General features: G+C 41.6%; 1 protein-coding gene across 2 annotated transcripts in view; it reads left to right on the forward strand.

Moving 5' to 3' along the window:
- Positions 1-19,962, forward strand: part of ITGAV (integrin subunit alpha V) — a 75,361-nt gene that overhangs the window by 48,891 nt on the left and 6,508 nt on the right. For both annotated transcript variants that reach the window (XM_083350498.1, XM_083350499.1), the window contains exons 12-25: positions 1,288-1,496; positions 2,806-2,997; positions 4,901-4,946; positions 7,075-7,176; positions 8,406-8,464; positions 10,597-10,751; positions 11,789-11,926; positions 12,491-12,558; positions 13,791-13,938; positions 14,832-14,924; positions 15,111-15,190; positions 16,711-16,791; positions 16,888-16,993; positions 19,209-19,367. In XM_083350498.1, coding sequence (XP_083206624.1) covers positions 1,288-1,496; positions 2,806-2,997; positions 4,901-4,946; positions 7,075-7,176; positions 8,406-8,464; positions 10,597-10,751; positions 11,789-11,926; positions 12,491-12,558; positions 13,791-13,938; positions 14,832-14,924; positions 15,111-15,190; positions 16,711-16,791; positions 16,888-16,993; positions 19,209-19,367 — 1,636 coding nt within the window. The remainder of the gene's footprint in view (positions 1-1,287; positions 1,497-2,805; positions 2,998-4,900; positions 4,947-7,074; positions 7,177-8,405; positions 8,465-10,596; positions 10,752-11,788; positions 11,927-12,490; positions 12,559-13,790; positions 13,939-14,831; positions 14,925-15,110; positions 15,191-16,710; positions 16,792-16,887; positions 16,994-19,208; positions 19,368-19,962) is intronic.

The following is a 19,962-nucleotide window of genomic DNA, read 5'->3' on the forward strand; positions in this document are numbered from 1 at the left end:
TCCCACTTTTGGGGCCTTCTTCTGTTAAGATTGTTTGATATAGTTCTGCAAACATTTCACAAACACCATATATAATCACAGATAAGCTTGTCCACAGATAAGCCAATCCTCAAAATTTCAGCCAAAATACCATGAAAAATGCATCATCTGTGAATAAGACAACACTTGAATTTTTAACTGCAACAATAAGTGGAAAAACTGCAATGTCTTACATTCTTATTGGTACAAATCATATGATTTTAAGCCCATGATAAATAGATCCCAATTTTTTGGGTGGTATTTTGGAGCCTAACCTTCTCAGCTCTTTCACGAGTAGCTACAGTATATTATCTTTGGAATCTTCCCTGGTAGAACTTCAAATCCTGTGAGGGCAGAAATCATTCTTTTTGATTGTATGTCCAGCCTGAACCTTCTCTCATCAGCCTTTTCAGCTGGTCCTCATTTAGCAACTGACTCATTTGGTGACCGTTCTTAGTTACGATGGTGACGAGAAAGTAACTTTATAATCAACCACTTACATTTATGACCTTCGCAGGTTTGTAAAGCAAAGGAAAACTGAAGTAGGATCTTAGGCATAGTCACAGTTACGCTTAGCAAACGCTTAACAACCAAGTTGCTGATCCCAGTTGTGGTAGCCAGGGCTTTTTTCCTCATAGAACGCTCAGAACAGAGTTCTGGCACCTTTTTTTTGGATGGAACCTTGTAGGGTAGACAAGGCGGGTTGTATTACATGTGTGAGTTCCGGCACCTTTTTCTTTTACAAAAAAAGCAAATTTACAAAAAAAAATATGAAAATGACCTGTACTTCTATCCAGCATTATTCTTTTCTCTAGTTCTCCTAATCCTCAACTTCCTTTCTTCCCTTTTTTCTTTCCCCACTCATTCCTAGCTGCTGCATTTTATGACTAAACAATATCTAGGGGGGGTGTTGTTATTTTTTTTGTCATAATGAATTACACACCCAGTATAATTACGTGCAATCCTACGCACGTTAAGCCTCAGATATGAGTACCACTGATGGGACTGATTCCCTAGTCAGCCTGTTATGATTGTAACCTTGTCTGTTTTATAATTCTTTTGGCTGCAAGAGATATGACCTGGGATTCGATTCCAGTCACACCCAGCTGCTTGTATTCTTGGGCTGTTCATTCTCTCCTCCTTCTCCCAATCGCTGTGTACTCCATGGAGCATAATAATGGCCTACGATGATGCATATAACAGAGGCGATCTTTGTGTTGAATGAACAACTTTCTCTCCCTTTCTCTCTGCCTCTGCCCCCAACTTTAGCTATACAGATTTGCTCGTAGGTGCCCCACTCTTTATGGATCGTGGTTCAGACGGCAAGCTTCTGGAAGTGGGCCAGGTGTCTCTTTACCTCCAACAAGTCTCTGGAGGATTTCAAAGTTCAGCCATGAAGTTGAATGGCTTTGAAGTCTTTGCAAGATTCAGCAGTTCAATTGCCCCTTTGGGAGACCTTGACCAGGATGGCTTCAATGGTATTGTATTCAGTCATTGTCGTCGTCGTTACTATTGTGTTGATTAAACTTTTTAGATTTTAAACTTTTTAGTTACAATTTGATTAAACCCTGTGGTTTGGTTCAAAATGTTTGTTTGTTGGTTTGTTATTTTAATGCTTTGGTAGGCCTTGCTCTAATCTAGCAAGCAAATGTTGTTTGAGTTAATGCATCTTTTTTTTTTTAAAAAAAAATGAAGCTTTGAAAAAGTACTGCACAAATAAAGAATAACACATTGCATTTATTTTAACTGCGGAATGACCTCTACTTCTGTATCAAGTGCTACCTTACATAAAGTTACCTCTAATTAATAGGATTAGTGCTAAATTCCTTTACGCTTTGAACTTGAAAACATATCTTTAAACTGGATAGTTCTCAGCTTATGACGACAAGTGGGACTAGAAGTTTGTTGTTGCTGAGCAATGTGGTTGTAAAGCACGACAGCATTGATTAGTGACGGCAATCCCTGCATTCCTTCCTTGCTGTAGTTAACCAACTCCCACAGTTGTTAGGCAAGGCAACTTCCTGCCAGCTTCCCACAGGTAAAGTCAATGGGGAAGCTGGCTGGAAGTTCAAGAGCTAGGCTCCCAGGCAGGTAATTGGCTGCTGCCAGCTGGGAGAGGAAGTGAGGGGGTGTGCGGGTTGGGGAGGGTGCAAGGGGTGTCTGAGAGGCACAGGCCAGGGAGAGTGTGATGGAGTGTGTGAGGGGATGCTTGCGGATGCGAGGGAGACAGGGCAAGGTCAGAAAGGGTGCATGCATAACTGGCATGACACGAGCATAAGAGGGGCTTGGAGAGAGTGCACAGATGGGGGAGACTTACTTTAGCAACTTGCAACCTTTCCTTCCATCTTCCCCATTGATTTTCTGGAGAAACCAGCAGGGAAGGTCACAAATGCAGTCATTTGATTATGGGACAATGCAACCGACTGTAAGTCTGAACAGACTGCCAAATGCCCAAATTGCCATCCACATGACCATGGAGGTGCTGGGACAGCTGGAACTCAAGAGGAGCAGCACCATTGTAACTTCAAACAGTCACTGAGCAAATGAGCATAGCTCAAGGACTACTGTTACACTACTAATTTGAAAATGTATCTTATCAGATTGAATTGGCTGTAATTCATGCTTAAAAGAAAAAAAATCCACTGTTCCTGCTGACCTAAATGGTTTATGGCAGAACCGCTTGAAATGTAGATTGGCTTAGTCCACGTTAATCCATGGACCTTCATTCCATAGCCCCTGTACTTGTTCATATTTAGAGACGCTAGACATTTTTCACTTTGCTTGCAGACATAGCAGTTGCAGCACCTTATGGTGGAGAAGACAAGAAAGGACTGGTTTATATCTACAATGGGAGAGCCAAAGGATTGAATGGAATGCCATCTCAGGTCCTTGAAGGACAATGGGCCTCTGAAGCAATGCCACCAAGTTTTGGTTATGCCTTGAAAGGAGCTATGGATGTAGACAAAAATGGCTACCCAGGTGATTTTTCTATAGCAATAATGGCTTATGTTCAGTAGTTTGTTGTTTGGCTGGCATGCATATTTGTTGTATGATAAGAAGGTAGATAACGTGTTTAAAGTGCATATTTTAAGACAGGCATTGTTGAGAGTTTGGAAGAAGTATAGACATAAGCTAGATTGTAAGATACCATTGTGGGTAATCCCAAAACACGCAATAGAAAATATAAATGTTGGTTTTAAACATGATGTGACTACGTATAAGGAGATTTTAAGTCTGGAAAGAAATGTTTGGTGTCTGAAACCGTACAGCCTCTTGCGAGATGAGAAGATTATTCAAACTTGGTTTCAATATATCCAGCTACGGGCCAGGTGGAAAGAAGATCAGAAAACTGGTTTTACAATGACTGATGAAAATCTGATAAAGCAAATTAGAAATCAGGGTCCAGCACATATCAAACGGATATATCTTGCATTGATAGAAATTGATTCAGAAACAGAACTTGTTAAAGATTGTATGATAAAATGGGCTCAAAATATCCAAGAAGTTATTACAATGGACACGTGGGAAAAGATCTGGGTGAGGAACGTAAAATTTACACAAGCTCAAAATTTAAGAGAGAACTTTTATAAAATGTTTTATAGATGGCATTTAGATCCTAAAAAGCTGGCAAGTATGTATCCGAATTATCAGCCCAAATGCTGGAGGTGCGGTGATGAAGATGCAACATATTTTCATATATGGTGGACTTGTAAAAAGGTTAAGGCTTTTTGGATAAAAATTTGGTGGAACATGCAGAAGATCTTCAAGCAAAAGATAAAGTTTTGTCCGCAATTCTTTTTGCTGGGTATAATTACAGAAGCTACTGTTGTGGACACTAAGCTGATGTTGAATTTAATTACAGCAGCAAGACTTCTAATAGGTCAGTATTGGAAGAAGGAGGAATTGCCGACTATAGAGGAATGGACTTTAAAGGTTTCTGACCTGGCAGAAATGGCAAAGATCTCGGCTTATTTGAAAGATCACTCGCAAGAACGCTATATTATGGAGTGGAAAAAATGGATTGAATATATCCAGAAGAAATATGGGACTAAAAAGTTTCATTTAGCATTTGAATAAATCTTCCTTTCTTTTTTTCTTTTTCTTTCTTTTTATATGTAATATTAATATTGTTTGTAGTTATCTTATATGAGCTAGAGAGCGATAGATTTAAGAGTTTATTGTTGTTAGCATATGGATGTTTATGATTGTTTTCTGTTTTTATACCTTGTACTTAGCTCTGGGAAGTCGGGGGGGGGGGGGAGAGGGGGGGAGGGGTAAGGAGGGATAGGTAGAGAAGGGGGAGGGGGATTGTTAAAGATAAAATGTATTATAAAACTTTTCAATAAAAAAAAAGTAGTTTGCAAATATATTAGCATTTATGCAATGGATCTTTCCTTTCTATTCCCAACTCACCCTCTTGTATCCCCCCCCCAAATCTTCTCTAGAATGTTCCCTGCTGTGTAGAGCAAGGCTGGGGAATGTACAAACTCTATTTTGCATTCCATTGTAGATAATGGACACAACTGAATATAATCCAGTGCAAGATTGTATGGATTAAAGTTTTGTTTGAATTGAATTTATTAAATTTATATGCTGCCCTTCTCCCTAAGGACTCAGGGCAGCTCAAAACAATAAAAAGTTAAAAAACATAAAATACAAAATTTAAAAAAGAATTAAACCATAAATGTAGTAAATACATAACAATTAACCCAATAAAACCAAATTTAAAACTATAGTCAGTCCAGGCCTGAGTAGCATTTAACTCAGGGAAAGCCCTATTTTATTTTATTTAGTTCTAAAATATTAATAATCATGGTGATGAGTTTTCAGCTGTAGACAAATATCCAATCTAAAAATCTGCATATATTTTTTCTGCTTCCAGATTTGATTGTAGGAGCTTTTGGTGTTGACCGAGTTGCTGTATACAGGTAAGTTTTCAGAAGAATATTTGTAGAGAAGTCCAGTTCTTCTAAGCAACTAGAAAAGAAAGAAAAAAATAGCTCTTATTAAATGGGAGGCATGCTTGAAACCAGACCTTAGTCACAACCACTTGTCTCTGGGAAGCTCACAAGTAGAATATGCGGGTATTAACATCTTCTCACATGCAATTACTTAGCAATCTTTATTGATGAACATGCTGTCTCTGATTTAGAAGCCATTGTGACTTGAAAATTTGTTTGTCGTGAATTTGATTCTTTTTCTTTAAAGCCATTCAAGTTGCTAGCCATTCCTATATCTTATTGGAATAAATTCACCAATTCTGACTATGTGCTGGGAGGAAAATATTAAAAATACTAATTTCCCTAGTATTCCTCCCCATTCAACTTTAATAGCTGATGTTAAGTTCCTGTACTATGAAAACAGGAGAAAACGTCTCTTCATTCTCTTTGTCTGTTCCATGCATAATTTTCTACAGCTTTGTGGATACCTAAGCCAAAAAAGCCCCCAATTCTCATAGCAGAGTTGTCCAAATCCCTTGATTAGGTTGGCGACTATTTCTGTTTAAAATTGTTGTCCAAAATATTTTCCCTCTTGCTGTTTTCTACTTCCTTCTTCAAATCCTTTGTGTATACAACTTCACCTTTCATTGTCTAGCCCACAGGTCGGCAACCTGCGGCTCCCAGCCGCCCGGTGCGCGCGCACCTCTTCCAACGGGCAGTGGTGCGCGCGCACCTCTCCAAATGGAGAGTGGCACCGCCCGTTTGGAGAGGTGCACGCGCACCTCCCCGAATGGGCGGAGGTGCGCGCGCACCTCCCCAAACCTTTGGAGAGGTGCGCGCGTACCTCCGCGCGAATGGGCAGCGGTGCCGCTCTTTGAGGAAGCTGCCGCGGCCCGTCTGTGAAGCTGCCGAAAGCGGCTGCTTAGCAGACGGGCCGCGGCAGCTTCCGCAAAGAGCGGCGCCCCTGCCCATTCCGAGAGGTGCGCGCGCACCTCTCCGAACGACCGGAGGTGCGCGCGTACCTCCGCGCGAATGGGCAGCGGTGCCGCTCTTTCAGGAAGCCCGCCGCGGCCCGTCTGTGAAGCTGCCGAAAGCGGCAGCTTAGCAGACGGGCCGCGGCAGCTTCCGCAAAGAGCGGCGCCCCTGCCCATTCCGAGAGGTGCGCGCGCACCTCTCCGAACGACCGGAGGTGCGCGCGTACCTCCGCGCGAATGGGCAGCGGTGCCGCTCTTTCAGGAAGCCCGCCGCGGCCCGTCTGTGAAGCTGCCGAAAGCGGCAGCTTAGCAGACGGGCCGCGGCAGCTTCCGCAAAGAGCGGCGCCCCTGCCCATTCCGAGAGGTGCGCGCGCACCTCTCCGAACGACCGGAGGTGCGCGCGCACCTCCCCAAACCTTTGGGGAGGTGCGCGCGTACCTCCGCGCGAACGGGCAGGGGCGCCGCTCTTTGAGGAAGCTGCCACGGCCGGTCTGCAAAGCTGCCGAAAGCGGCAGCTTTGCAGACGGGCCGTCGCCATCGGGCAACCGGGAACCGGTTCCATCTCATTTTTAAAAAAATGGCAGCCGCGTGCGTCCGCGCATGCGCAAAAAACCTTTTTGCGCATGCGCGTGCATGGACACACGCACGCGGCTCCCTCTTTTTTTAATTTGTGATGGAACCGGTTCCCAGTGGCTCTTTTTCTTTTTTAGGTTGCCGACCCCTGGTCTAGCCGCTAGACAAGGGGTGTCAAACTCAATTTCATTGAGGGCCACATCAGCATTGTGGTTGCCCTCGGGCTGGGTGGGTATGGCCAGGGTGGGCGCGGCCTACTGGGTGGGCGTGGCTGGACTGCGAATGGCCTACTGGGTGGGCATGGCTAGCTCTACATCATTGGCATCAAGGGTGCCTATGGGGGCCTGGGCAGGAGTGGGACAGATCTGAGGGTCTCTGGCAGAAGGAGGGTCTCTGGGCCAGGGCCAAGGCAGTGGGGGCTGTTCCCTCACTGTTTCCAGGATGGCTTCGCGGGCCACATGAAACCACTTTGCGGGCCAGATACGGCCCCCGGGCCTTGTGTTTGACATGTCTGGTCTAACGATTCATGCAGGTGCCCCTTTCTAGTTTTTCTTTGTTTCTTTTCGAAGAGCCCGGCCAGTCATTACTGTGAATGCTGGATTAGAAGTTACCCCAACAATTTTAAATCCAGAGAATAAAATCTGTGAAGAAAATGGTCAAAAGGTTTCTTGGTAAGTTCAATAGATTCCCCATGAAGTGTTTGCAATTAACATTGTAAGTCAAATTAAGGAACCAGGAACATCTGTAGCTGATGAAAGTGAATAATGCAAGGGCGAGTGTCTTTCCTTTCACCGTGCTTCCTAGTCTTATCACAGGATTTGAATGCATGATTTTAATTACAGAAGGTTGCTTCCTTATATTTGATTCTTAGTTTCCTTTCTTCGAAAGCAGTGGACCATGTCGAAATCCTTCTTCATGTTTATAACACTGTAAAAGGCTGCTCCAAATGGGAAAGGAATTAGATTCATTGTATAGGATCTAAAAGGGACGCGGTGGCTCAGTGGGTTAGGACGCTGAGCCTGTCGATCAGAAGGTCGGCAGTTTGGCGGGTCGAATCCCAAGTGCCGCGTAACAGAGTGAGCGCCTGTTACTCGTCCCAGCTTCTGCCAACCTAGCAGTTCGAAAGCACGTAAAAAAAGTAGAAAAATAGGGACCACTATGGTGGGAAGGTAACAGCGCTCCGTGCGCCTTTGGCGTCTAGTCATGCCGGCCACATGACCACGGAGACGTCCTCGGACAAGCGCTGGCTCTTCGGCTTTGTAACGGAGATGAGCACCGGCCCCTAGAGTCGGAAACGACTAGCACGCATGTGCAGGGGAACCTTTACCTTTACCTTTTATAGGATCTATAAAGCCCCATTTGAATTGTGCTGAATTCCATGAATCTGAATTCTTAGCTTTTTCTTGAATGATTAAGAACAAAACTGAATGCTAACTCAACTCAGAAAAGTAGTACTCTTTTGAATGGTGTAAATTTGCCCATGCCTTTCTCTAATCATTCCCCCGCCCCGCAACCTTTTGATGAGACTTACAACCATGTGAAAAGTTTCTTGAGCTTCCCCCTTTCTGTCTCAAATATACCACACATCTTAGACTCCTCAAAGTTGATTGAAATTAGGCATCTAAAATTGCTCTGGACATGCAGAACAGATCAGTTAATCTATTAATAACATATTTAATAATTGCAAATTGAAGGAATGGTAAAGACTTAATTTTAAAACTAAATTTTAATGACTCTTGGGATCAAGAATCTTGCATTGGAGTTGGATCCTAGTCCCAGTTCTGATACTCTGGTCTGAGAGCACATGAGAATGCATACCCCTTCAATATTCATAGGTTTACCTCTTGCATGTGGCCAAAAAAAATATTGTCTTTTAATTATTCTTTAATTCTCTCAATAGTTTTAGAGTAAAGTTCTGCTTAAAAGCTGATGGGAAAGGGAATCTGCCCACGGAACTCAGTAAGTTCTGCAGATTTGTTTTATTGCACATGTAAAATAATAGTTTAACATACTGCACTTGTGTATTCATACTATAAATTGACAGTCTTTAAACTTTGGGAGCTAGTCCAAGCTCCACCAGTCTAAGACATAAACAAAGCTGCTCAGTACTACCTAGAATATGACTGATGGGTTTGTGCTGATTGCTGACCAGAAACAGATTTACTTTAGAAGCAGCTTGAGCTTTATGGCAGACAACATCCGTCTGGCCTCTGATATTGAAAGCTCAGGATTAATTATTTATCAGACCATAAACATAAGGATTGAGGTCACACAAAATAGCTCAGTGCCCTGGTCATCCAGTTGCTGCAAATATCTGCCAAGATGAGAATGTGCATACGTTTGCCTATGAACTTCATGATAGAACAGAGTTTTTCTGAGCTGAATCCATCCCACATTTATATATCACATAAAATACATAGCATATATAGCTAAAACATATAAAGAACAGTTGCTGGAATTGGGTATGTCTAATGAAAAGAAGGACTCAGGGTGACATGATAGCAATTTTCCATTATCTGAGCAGCTGTCACAAGGAAGAGGGGCAAAGCACTTGAAAAGGCAGGACAAGAAGCAATGAATGGAAACTAATCAAGAAGAGAAGCAGCCTAGAACTAAGGAGAAATTTCCCAACCATTAGAACAATCTATTAGTGGACCTAATCCAGAAGTTTTGGGTGCTCCAACATTTGAAGTTTTTAAGAAGAGATTGGACAGTCATTTGTCTGAAATGGTTTAGGGCAGGGGTAGGCAACCCTGGCTCTTTTATGACTCGTGGACTTTTAACTCCCAGAAGTCCTGAGCCAGTGCCGGCTCAGGAATTCTGGGAGTTGAAGTCCACAAGTCATAAAAGAGCCAAGGTTGCCTACCCCTGGTTTAGGGCTTCCTGCCTGAGCAGGAGGTTGGACTAGAAGACCTTCAGGACCCCTTCCAACTCTGTCATCCTGTTATTATTTTACAGCATGTGTTTGTTTGCTTACTTGGAGAGGCTCATTCTTAGTCTTTCCATCCCAGAAAGTTTGAGGGCATTTCAAACTTATTTGTTTTCATCAGTCAGCCATACCCTTCTGAGATTCGAACCTGGGCTGATTGCACATTAGGCAGTTGTTTTAGCCTCTAGGCCGCAAGCTCTATTTCACTTTGTTAGCTGAGAAGCAAGGGAGATATGTGTAAATGCTTGTTGACTATTTAGATTTCTCCCATGTTTGGGACCTAGCAAGGTAATCTAAACCAAACATGGGACAAATCTTATTTCCTGTTTCAGCCTAGAGCACAGGTCTGCAACCCGCGGCTCCGGAGCCGCATGCGGCTCCCAGTCCTCTGCCATGTGCAGTCCAAAAAAAAAAATCTGGGACTAAAAAAGTTCAACCAATCAATTCAAATATGCAGGGTAGGTGCATATCTCGCCTTGGCTCCACTCTTCAGTCAAACCCTGTTCTGCGCATGCGCCCATGTATGCGCATACGCACACATTTTTTTGCGGCTCCCAGGTTTTCCTTTTGTGAGGGAACCGGTTCCGAGTGGCTCTTTCACTGTTTCAGGTTGCTGACCCCTGGCCTAGAGGTTAAAACAACTGCCTAATGTGCAATCAGCCCAGGTTCGAATCTCAGAAGGGTATGGCTGACTGATGAGAATAAGTTTGAAATGCATATCAGTCTCCCTTTAATTCTTTGTTAGCAATCTAAAAATATTTACACAAATATGAGCTGTCATTACTGTGACCACTGCCTGTGGATGGCCTTGGGTTAGGCTGAAACAGGAAATAAGAACTAGTCCACGTGGACTCCTCATAATAGTTTGAGACCTCTACACTAGAGCATACACCTCCTATTTCACTTTAAGAACAAGGCATCAAAGTAGGCCTCTAAAAAAGTCCTCTTAAGATATCTAGTATAAAGGGCAAGAGCAGTTGCCCACCTATTCGTATTCTACAACCCTTGTTAACTCCTATTTTCAATCGTGTTGGATCTCCCTTGAATGCTTCTCAGTGACAGCCTTTCTAACTTCTGAGAAAAACACCTCATCATTAGGTGCTGCAGGGAACACACAAATCTAAAGGCTGTGTTACTAAAATGTTTTTGTGTTTGGTGATAGCTTTCCATGTGGAGCTCCTGTTGGACAAACTTAAACAAAAAGGTGCCATAAGGCGAGCTCTGTTTCTCCACAACAGACAACCTGGCCACTCAAAGAACATGACAGTCTCCAAAGGAGGTCGAAAGAGTTGTGAAGAACTTGATGCTTTTTTAAGGGTAAAAATACACAACTGTACTTTGCCCTGGCTTACTTTTTCTTTTTGGGTGGTATGGTTTATCTCAGCAGCTTCCAGTGCCAAGAGCCAACGTAATGATTTGCATATTATCTAGTTTTACCATAGATATCTTCTCCCTTTACTTTTAAATGGAATGGCTGTGTCCACGCAAAAGGTCCAAATGTGTCCAGCTGTGAATAAAATGGAACTTGAGCCATGTGGATGGTCACATTTTTTGATCCAGTGTTTGGAGTCAAACATTTTCTTTGGAATTGCCTCGATTCCACACAATGATGGAGAAAACTAAACAAAACAAAAAAAGAGAGAGATTTTACCCATTGATCTCAGTAGTGCTTTGACTCTTTTATCCTGACTTTTTTAGCTGATTATTTTTCTCTTTACCACTAGGCCAGGGGTAGGCAACCTCGGCTCTTTTATGACTCGTGGACTTCAACTCCCAGAATTCCTGGGAGGTTGCCTACCCTTGCACTAGGCCAGGGGTAGGCAACCTCGGCTCTTTTATGACTCGTGGACTTCAACTCCCAGAATTCCTGAATCAGCATAGCCGACTCAGGAATTCTGGGAGTTGAAGTCCATGAGTCATAAAAGAGCCGAGGTTGCCTACCCCTGCACTAGGCCAATGCATATAGATAATTGCAAATATTTGTGGTAGAGCCTTGTAGAGAGCAATAGAAATGACTGGAAAAACTAGACAGAAATAACATCTGCAAAAACATGCCTCCTGCACAGGGAACAGAAAGTGTGGCAAGCAAATACAGACTGACACCTCTCTAATTCAGCAGTGCAAGAGGGAGATAGGGAGGAGGAGGAAGAAGAAAAACCAGTCAGGCTTTCAGCTTTCTGTTACTATATTTTATATCAATAGAGTTCAGTCAGACTTGTGATGTCTGTTTTCTGACCCTATCCCCCTCAAAGAGCAGACCACATTTGATAGAAGTCATAGTCCCCAAATTCTGCAGTTCTGATTTTTGTTTTATTTTAAAACATACACCACCATCCCCATTTTGTCTCTTCTAGGATGAATCTGAATTTCGAGATAAGCTTACTCCAATTACTATATTCATGGAATACCAACTGGATTATAAAACTGCTTTGGATTCTACTGGTTTACAGCCCATCCTCAACCAGTTCACTCCTGCAAACATTAGCAGACAGGTATAAAGCTGGGAAATGTAATATACTTTTTTTTTGCAACCAGCAAGTTTTTAAATGTTAATGATGTTTTTAAGAAATATAAATATTTTAACAAAGTCATTGTTTTTATTCTTTGTATGTTGTGTTAGAGAAAGAAAGGATATTAACCTCCCCCCCCTTTGGGTTAGTTTTTCTAACCAAATTGTATAGATTTCTCTTTTAAAAGAAATAGTAGTTCTTTGATGTCATTCTCCCTTTTCTGAGTCCGAGAAGAACAGTTTCTTGAGTCAAGGATGCAAGCACTAAGCTGATATTTTGCTATTCATCCCTATTGTAAAATTTATTCCCACAAGAAAAGTGTTTTTATATTACAACTTGGCTTAGTGCCATAGTAAAATGAAAGTGAGTTACATCAGTCTTCAGTAATCTGAAGAAACAAGAAAAACAGTCGGATTTGTGGTTTAATTTTAATTTTTTCTCAAATTTAGATTCATATTCTTTTGGATTGTGGGGAAGATAATATCTGTCACCCAGATTTAAAAGTTGCTGTATCTGGGATTTAATTTTAATTTTTCTCAAATTTAGGCTCATATTCTTTTGGATTGTGGAGAAGATAATATCTGCCGCCCAGATTTAAAAGTGACTGTTGACAGGTAAATTCTGGTTGATTTTTGATTCTGGAGGTATTTAAATATGATTAAGAAATGAGTAAATAAGCACAAATGTAAAGACAGGGCATAAAAACAGAAATTGGCAAGGCAGGGCCTAGTCAGGGGTAGGCAACCTTGGCATGGCTGGCTCAGGAATTCTGGGAGTTGAAGTCCACGAGTAATAAAAGAGCCAAGGTTGCCTACCCCTGGCCCTAGTGGTTCTCAAGATAGAGCTGTTAGGTTCATGTGTCTCAGCAGTTGAACATCAAGCAATCAGCCAAGTATCTACTAATTTTGAAGAATGGAAAGAAAAACCCCAGAGAATAGATTCTAAGGTCTCTGTTTTCTCCTCACTGCAGTGGGCAATTAGTTGCATTGAGAGGCTTCATTCTTGTCTGCAGTATTTATTTTGATCTAGCTAAATCATATTTGGGAAACTTCTGCCAAGCTAGCTGAATGCTGAATTAATGGTGAAATGTTTGGAGTTGTGTGATTTTATGCCCAGCTTGATTTGCCGACAACATTGACTCAATTCAGCATATCATACCAATCCATAGTTCTCACTCAAGGCACATGTAACCAGGTACAGATTAACCTACTTCAGATACAGGGTGCAAAGACCTAGCTCTCTAAAGACAGCTCTAATGCTGGGAAAGGTGGAAGGAAAAAGAAGAGGACAACCGGAACAAGATGGACGGAGTTAATCACCATGGTGATGGGTGCACCACTGGAGGACTTGAAAGATCCGGTTAGGTATAGATCTTCATGGAGAATCTATGTTTTCACTAAGAGTTGAAACTGGCCAATCAATCAATCAATCATGCCTAGGATCGTTAACGTTATTAAAACAGGATGACCCAGGGCAGCAGAATTCAGGGGTCTTGCATGGTTCAGATTCCCTCTTCTGTAGCAAAGGATAGTTGTGCTTTTACTTCCTGGGGAGCTTTCAGAAAATCCTAATTGCCTGTATTGGTAATAGAAACAGAAAGAAAAAAAATCTCTTTATCTTCTCTTATTGCTACTGATTGTTAGTCAATGTATAGGAATTTACTAAATAACTGCCTGTGATTATTTTCATTTGTATTTGATAAAAATCTAATCTGCTTCTCTGCTTCAAAATACTTCTAAAAAGAACTCCATGGAGATAGGCAACCAAGACCTGACATTGGACGACAGGTCTTATTTGGAATTTGATGAAGAGGGATCGCTTTTATTTTGTCTCGGTTTTTTTGCAGCGATCAGAAGCAAATCTACATTGGAGACGACAATCCATTAACCCTAATTGTCAACACTCAGAACTTAGGCGAGGGAGCCTATGAAGCTGAACTCTTTGTAACCATCCCACCACAAGCAGACTTCATTGGTATAGTTCGCAACAATGAGGTATGTCTTGAGGGCCTGGGTGAATGATCTCATTATTGCTACTGATTGGAGTAGTCCCTCAAAGGTTCAGCTTCAGCTTTCAGTGCAAAAAGTCTCAGGATCAGTTCCCAATCCAGCTATTCTTCTGTATCTTGTGTGAGAGCTGGTAACAGATCAGTCCATCACCCAAATACAAATGGAAACCAGGTCACGTTCCCCAAAGAGAGGACCATGAAGCCTATTACATTGTTTGGGCAGAAGAAAGGTGCAACATCTTTTAGTCTTGATTTCACTAAACATTGGTCTCACGTTTGATATACCACAGTTGCTCGAATTGTTCTGTGATGGTTTCTTAACAACAAACCTATTTATTTCAGCTTTTCTGCCTTTGAAAAGCTATTACTGGATTTTGTTCAGTTATAGTTTTACATTGTCAACCAAGGAAAATATAACATATTGGAATTTCTATGAATTTGATACCAGGTATCTGGATAGCCATAAAAAGAATATAATGCAGCAAAACCTAAATATATCGTGGAATGTTTAGGGGAAGTGGTATCTGTTACTTCTGAATGCCTGTTAAATCCAAATTTATGACATTGGCATCTGTTTACAAAATTTTGCATCATATGCCTAATGGTGTAATTATAATGATGATTGAAGTTGTTTGGAAAAATGTAAGAATAAGTGAAAAATTTAGACTACAGACTTAATTCACTCTTTCAGGAGAAAGTGCAGATGCATTTTTTGTTGCTGTTTTGCATCTGATGACCAGTAAATTAAGCCAATTAATTTATTATTTTAAGTGTCATGATCGTTTTATGATGTATCTGAGCACTTTCCCTGGTGTACCAAACGATCTATTGTACCTTGGCTATTTAATTTCGGGGAAAAAATATTTGCATTCATTGCAGACTCTCTCAAGACTTTCATGTGCATTTAAGACCGAGAATCAAACTCGGTTGGTTGTCTGTGATCTTGGAAATCCTATGAAAGCAGGAACAAAGGTAAGAGTTTGTTTGTTTGCTGTCTTTGGAAGAAACAAGGGGAGAACCCATCCACAGAGCAGGGCTTGCTAGAATGGGATAGAGAGACAGCGCCAAACTTTGATTCAGAGCTATAGTAGTATCCAAGCTTGGGTCTCTTTCTGGATGTTGCCTATTAAAATCTGTATATTTTCTTTTGTGTTAAAGCTCTCAGCTGGTCTTCATTTTAGTGTTCATCAACAATCCGAGATGGATACTTCTGTCAAGTTTGATCTACAGATCCGTAGGTAAGGAACACTTACATAATGTGTTTTTGTTATAATGAAATATGATTATCTGGTACTAATTATGTTACTTTTAATACTTTAAAATATGGAAAACCTTGTGTAAGATGAAAATATAGGAGCATACTATTTTAGTCTTAAATATACAAAGGCAATTCGGAAATAAACCTCCATTTGGTTATCAATGACAGATACTCGCAAATACAGAACTTTTATTATACACATTAGAAAACTACAACATTACATTACTGTTCAACATAATTGTCATTCAAATTGAGGCACTTGTCATAAAGTCTTACAAGGTTTGAAATACCTTAGTAGTAAGTAGTTGCTTGGCGCCAAATCTGGGCTATTGGTGGTGGTGGTGGTGGTTGGGGGGGTGTTAAATCAAAAAATTCCCAGTGGAACTGCTTCAAAAGTTCTTGGGTGCATCTAGCGGTGTGCGGGTATTATTGTGAACCAACATTACACCGGAAGTGGTGCCATAGAAAATCCCGCCAAATGTGAAGATGCCAAAGGAGTTCTGCTAGTGAAATTCATGGAGCATGGTTCAACCATCAATTCAGAAGTCTTCTGTAAAACATTACGAAAATTCATATGAGCCATCCATAACAAGTGTCGGGGCATGCTGACTTCCAGTGTGATGTTGGTTCATGATAATGCTCACCCACACATGTCGAAAAGTAATATAATGTTATAGTTTTCTAATGTGTGTGTAATAAAAGTTCTGTATCTGCAAGTGTCTGTCATTGATAACCAGACAGAGGTTTATTTCCAAATTGCCCTCGTATATAGTTCCAATCTCATTTCATTAAGTTTCATTTCTAGCCTTTTGGGCCATTAGTATCTGAACTGGAATATTTCAGAGTGTCCTTTTACTTAATAGATTTGGTGGTCTTTGTATTTAAAGAAGTGGTTTGTTCTAAACCAGCTCTGTTCTAAACCATTTTTAAGATGACACCCAAATTGTTGTCAACTACAAAATTAGTAGTTAGGTATTTTAGTACAGGTAATCCCCAAGTTACGAGCAGTTAATGCTCGTTTGAATTATGTGATAAGCGCCCCCTCGTGTTTACGAGCAAAATTACAAATATTGCAGCACCACAGCAGTCATTTGTCCTTACGAGCAACTTCAGTGGCACTGCAACATTCACCCTATTCCGCCCCCTATCCAACACGTTAGGATGTTTAGACAAAAAGACTCCAAATAACTGGCCTTACAAATGCAACTATGAAAAGAAGAGCAGTTTTGTCATCCTTAGTGGGCACCTAGGAGCCTGGGATTTTTCAGACTACCTCCTTTGAGGAGAGCATTCCATTTATAAATTTCCTCTTTGATGTTCTGCAGAGTAGCAGGAGGGAACACTTACAGACATTTTAAAACGATTGTAAAGAAAAAGAAAGGAACAGGAAAAGCGAGCTCCCGAATAGAATTCAGTGCTACATCTCTGGTATAGCCAAACTTCTGAATCTGATGGCATTTCAAAACTTGAACCTTACCATGTAACTGCATTATTCTACAGCTCCAATTTATTTAACAACCTAAGCCCAGTGATCTCATATCAAGTGGACCTGGCCATTTCAGCTGCTGTAGAAATCAGAGGGTGAGTGCTGATCCTTTCACAACCTCTGTCTTGATTTGAGGCTTCTGCTCCATGTACCGGGTCCATTCATTCCTGCTTGTTCCTCATCCAATTTAGGGTCTCCTCTCCTGATCATATTTTCCTCCCAATTCCCAACTGGCAACCAAAAGAAAATCCAGAAACAGAGGATGACATTGGACCTTTAGTTCAACACATCTATGAGGTATGTTGATGCTCAGAACAACAAATAGTAATCATAGATCCTGAAGACACAGAATGCTTTTTTTCCCACCATTACTTCTTGTTGTAAGCTGACCAGATAACCCTGTGGGTGCTTTACTGATTTCCAAAGTAAAAGCCAAATATCTCCTTCAGGCACTCTTTTACTCCTGCTTTCTTTAAACTTTTGTCTTCTACAGCTACTGGATTTCAACTCCAGCATGTCCCAGCCAGCATGGCCAGTTCAACACATATGTGGAATATTACAGCCTTCTATAACCGTGCATTTACCAGCATCAAGGCAATTTAATCTGACCTTCTCTATCCTAGGCCTATTTTGGTCTCATTAAGTTAAATGAATCTCATACATTCCCATATTCTATCTTATGGGTTGATCTGCATGACCAACCCTGTGCATGTGATGCATATTATTTCTCAGGGGAAGGAATGTGTCATGTCATTTTTTTTATCCATCCTAAGCCTAGTATGGAACAACCTTCAGCTTATTTGTTTATTTATTTCTCATATTACTAAAGCTGGCCAACTCCATAGCAACACCATGATTGGTGTTTTTTAATTTACACTTGCACAAGCACGGGAGTCCATTTCATCTTCTGTGTTTTAAGTTTAAGTTTAAGTTTATTGAATTTATATACCGCCCTTTTCCCGTAGGACTCAGGGCAGTTTACAAAGTATTTAAAAACGTCAATACAATACAAAAGTTAAAAACAGTTAAAAATAATTAAATTTGATCCCTGAAAAAATATAAAACCCCATTTAAAAACTCTCAGCCTGGGCCGGAAAGCTCAAAGAGCCAGGTCTTCAGGTCCCAGCGGAATGACTGAAGGTCGGGGACAGTACTAAGCTCCACGGGCAGCTGGTTCCAAAGGGCAGGCGCACCCACTGAGAAGGCCCTCCCCCTGGGTGTTATCCGCCGGCAGTCTTTTACCGGCGGCACCCTGAGAAGGCCCGCCATGTGGGAGCACACAGGATGAAGGGAACTTGATGCCGGCAGCAGGTGTTCCCTCAAATATCCCGGACCCTCGCCATTTAGGGCTTTATAGGTCATCACCAGCACCTTGAATCTCACCCGGAGGGCAACCGGAAGCCAATGCAGCTCGCGGAGTAGAGGTGTTACATGGGAGCATCGGGAAGCCCCCATCACAACTCGCGCAGCAGCATTCTGCACCAGCTGAAGCCTCCGAGTGGTCCTCAAGGGCAGCCCCATGTAGAGAGCATTGCAGTAGTCTAACCGGGAGGTCACGAGCGCATGAGTGACTGTGCGTAGGGCATCTCAGTCCAGATAGGGTCGCAACTGGCGCACCAGGCAAACCTGGGCAAAAGCCCTTCTGGTCACGGCTCCTATATGATCTTCAAAATTGAGCCATGAATCCAGGAGGATTATTTATTATTTATTTCATAGAAGGAAAATGAAATTTCCTCTAAGTGGTTACTGTGCTTTGTGTCAAGAACATTTTGGCCCTCCTGTCACTGATTGCTGCCCTGCACAGTTATTTTGTCCTGAGCTTCAAACTGTCTGCCTCCTTCTGAAAATTCTCCCCTTCTGATGGATTTTTTTCCTCTCCTTCATTTTACCATTGGGCTGTCCAGCTGTTTTTCTGTGACCATTTCTTCCTGTCAGCTCTGCCCCATTCAGCCATATGGTCATGATGTGATTAAATGAGTAGAAAAAGAGCCAAAAGTAGAAGGAAAGAGATGGGCACAATGTGAAATTGGTGAAATAGTAAAAGGCTAGACTTTTTTTTAAGAAGTTCACTGATAAGGAAATGAAACATGTACCTTTTAAATGAAATTGACAAGAGTTTTCCACAAATTGTGCACAAGGTAAAATACTGATATTTCTTTTGTCAGTCTGCTGGTAGGTGTATCAGACTGCCAAAGTATATGGGGGAATCAACAGAGCAGCTCATGCAAAAGGTTTATCGGTGCTCTCAAAGATTATGTTTGATGGTTGCTTTCCTGGTATGGGTGGGATGGATCAAAAGCAAGGGATTCTGCCAATCAGAACCATTTTAATTAGGCCTAGTGATCGCCCTGGCAAAAGAGGCAGAAAAGGTTGAAATCCCAAAAGGGTTTCTTAATGCTAGTTCCATTTCTAGCCAGTTTATGCCTTTCACAGCCTGTGCAAGACTGCTTTGGAAGCTGTTTCATTGAATATGGTTCCTATTAAACTGATTCCGTTTCCACTTCTTTGTTAGCTCAGAAACAACGGCCCAAGTACCTTCAGCAAGCTGATGCTCAATCTTCAGTGGCCATATAAATACAACAATAACACTCTTTTATATATTATGAAATATGAAATTGAAGGACCCATGAACTGTACATCTGACATGGAGATTAACCCACTAAAAATTAAGGTAAAAGGAAGCCTATTCAGACTCTCTGAATACCAAGCTAACTATGTGTTAAACTGTGTGGATTATTGTCAGTAATTATAGCAATAATGAATGTTTGGCATCAACAGGGAAAAAGATAAAACAATTTTAATGGGATAGTAGAGCCATCTATACTAAGTAGATAAATCGAGGTGGTCACATTGGTATGACCTATGAAAATAGCTGGAGGAAGCAGCTTCAACTCCTAGCTTAAAAATCCTTTTTTTTCCATGAAGGATTCTATCTACAATCAGTTGGTTTTCATATCATAGAGTTAATGCTTGAAATATTCTGTCATTTTACAGTGTTCCGCAATATTCTCTAGGTAAAGGTAAAGGTTCCCCCGCACATGCGTGCTAGTGGTTTCCAACTCTAGGGGCCGGTGCTCATCTTCGTTTCAAAGCCGAAGAGCCAGCACTTGTCCGAGGACGTCTCCGTGGTCATGTGGCCAGCATGACTAGACGCCAAAGGCGTACGGAACGCTGTTACCTTCCCACCGTAGTGGTCCCTATTTTTCTACTTGCATTTTTACGTGCTTTCGAACTGCTAGGTTGGCAGAAGCTGGGACGAGTAACAG

The sequence above is a fragment of the Vipera ursinii genome (genome assembly GCF_947247035.1).
Source record: "Vipera ursinii genome assembly, chromosome: 1".
In the NCBI taxonomy this organism is placed as follows: Eukaryota; Metazoa; Chordata; class Lepidosauria; order Squamata; family Viperidae; genus Vipera; species Vipera ursinii.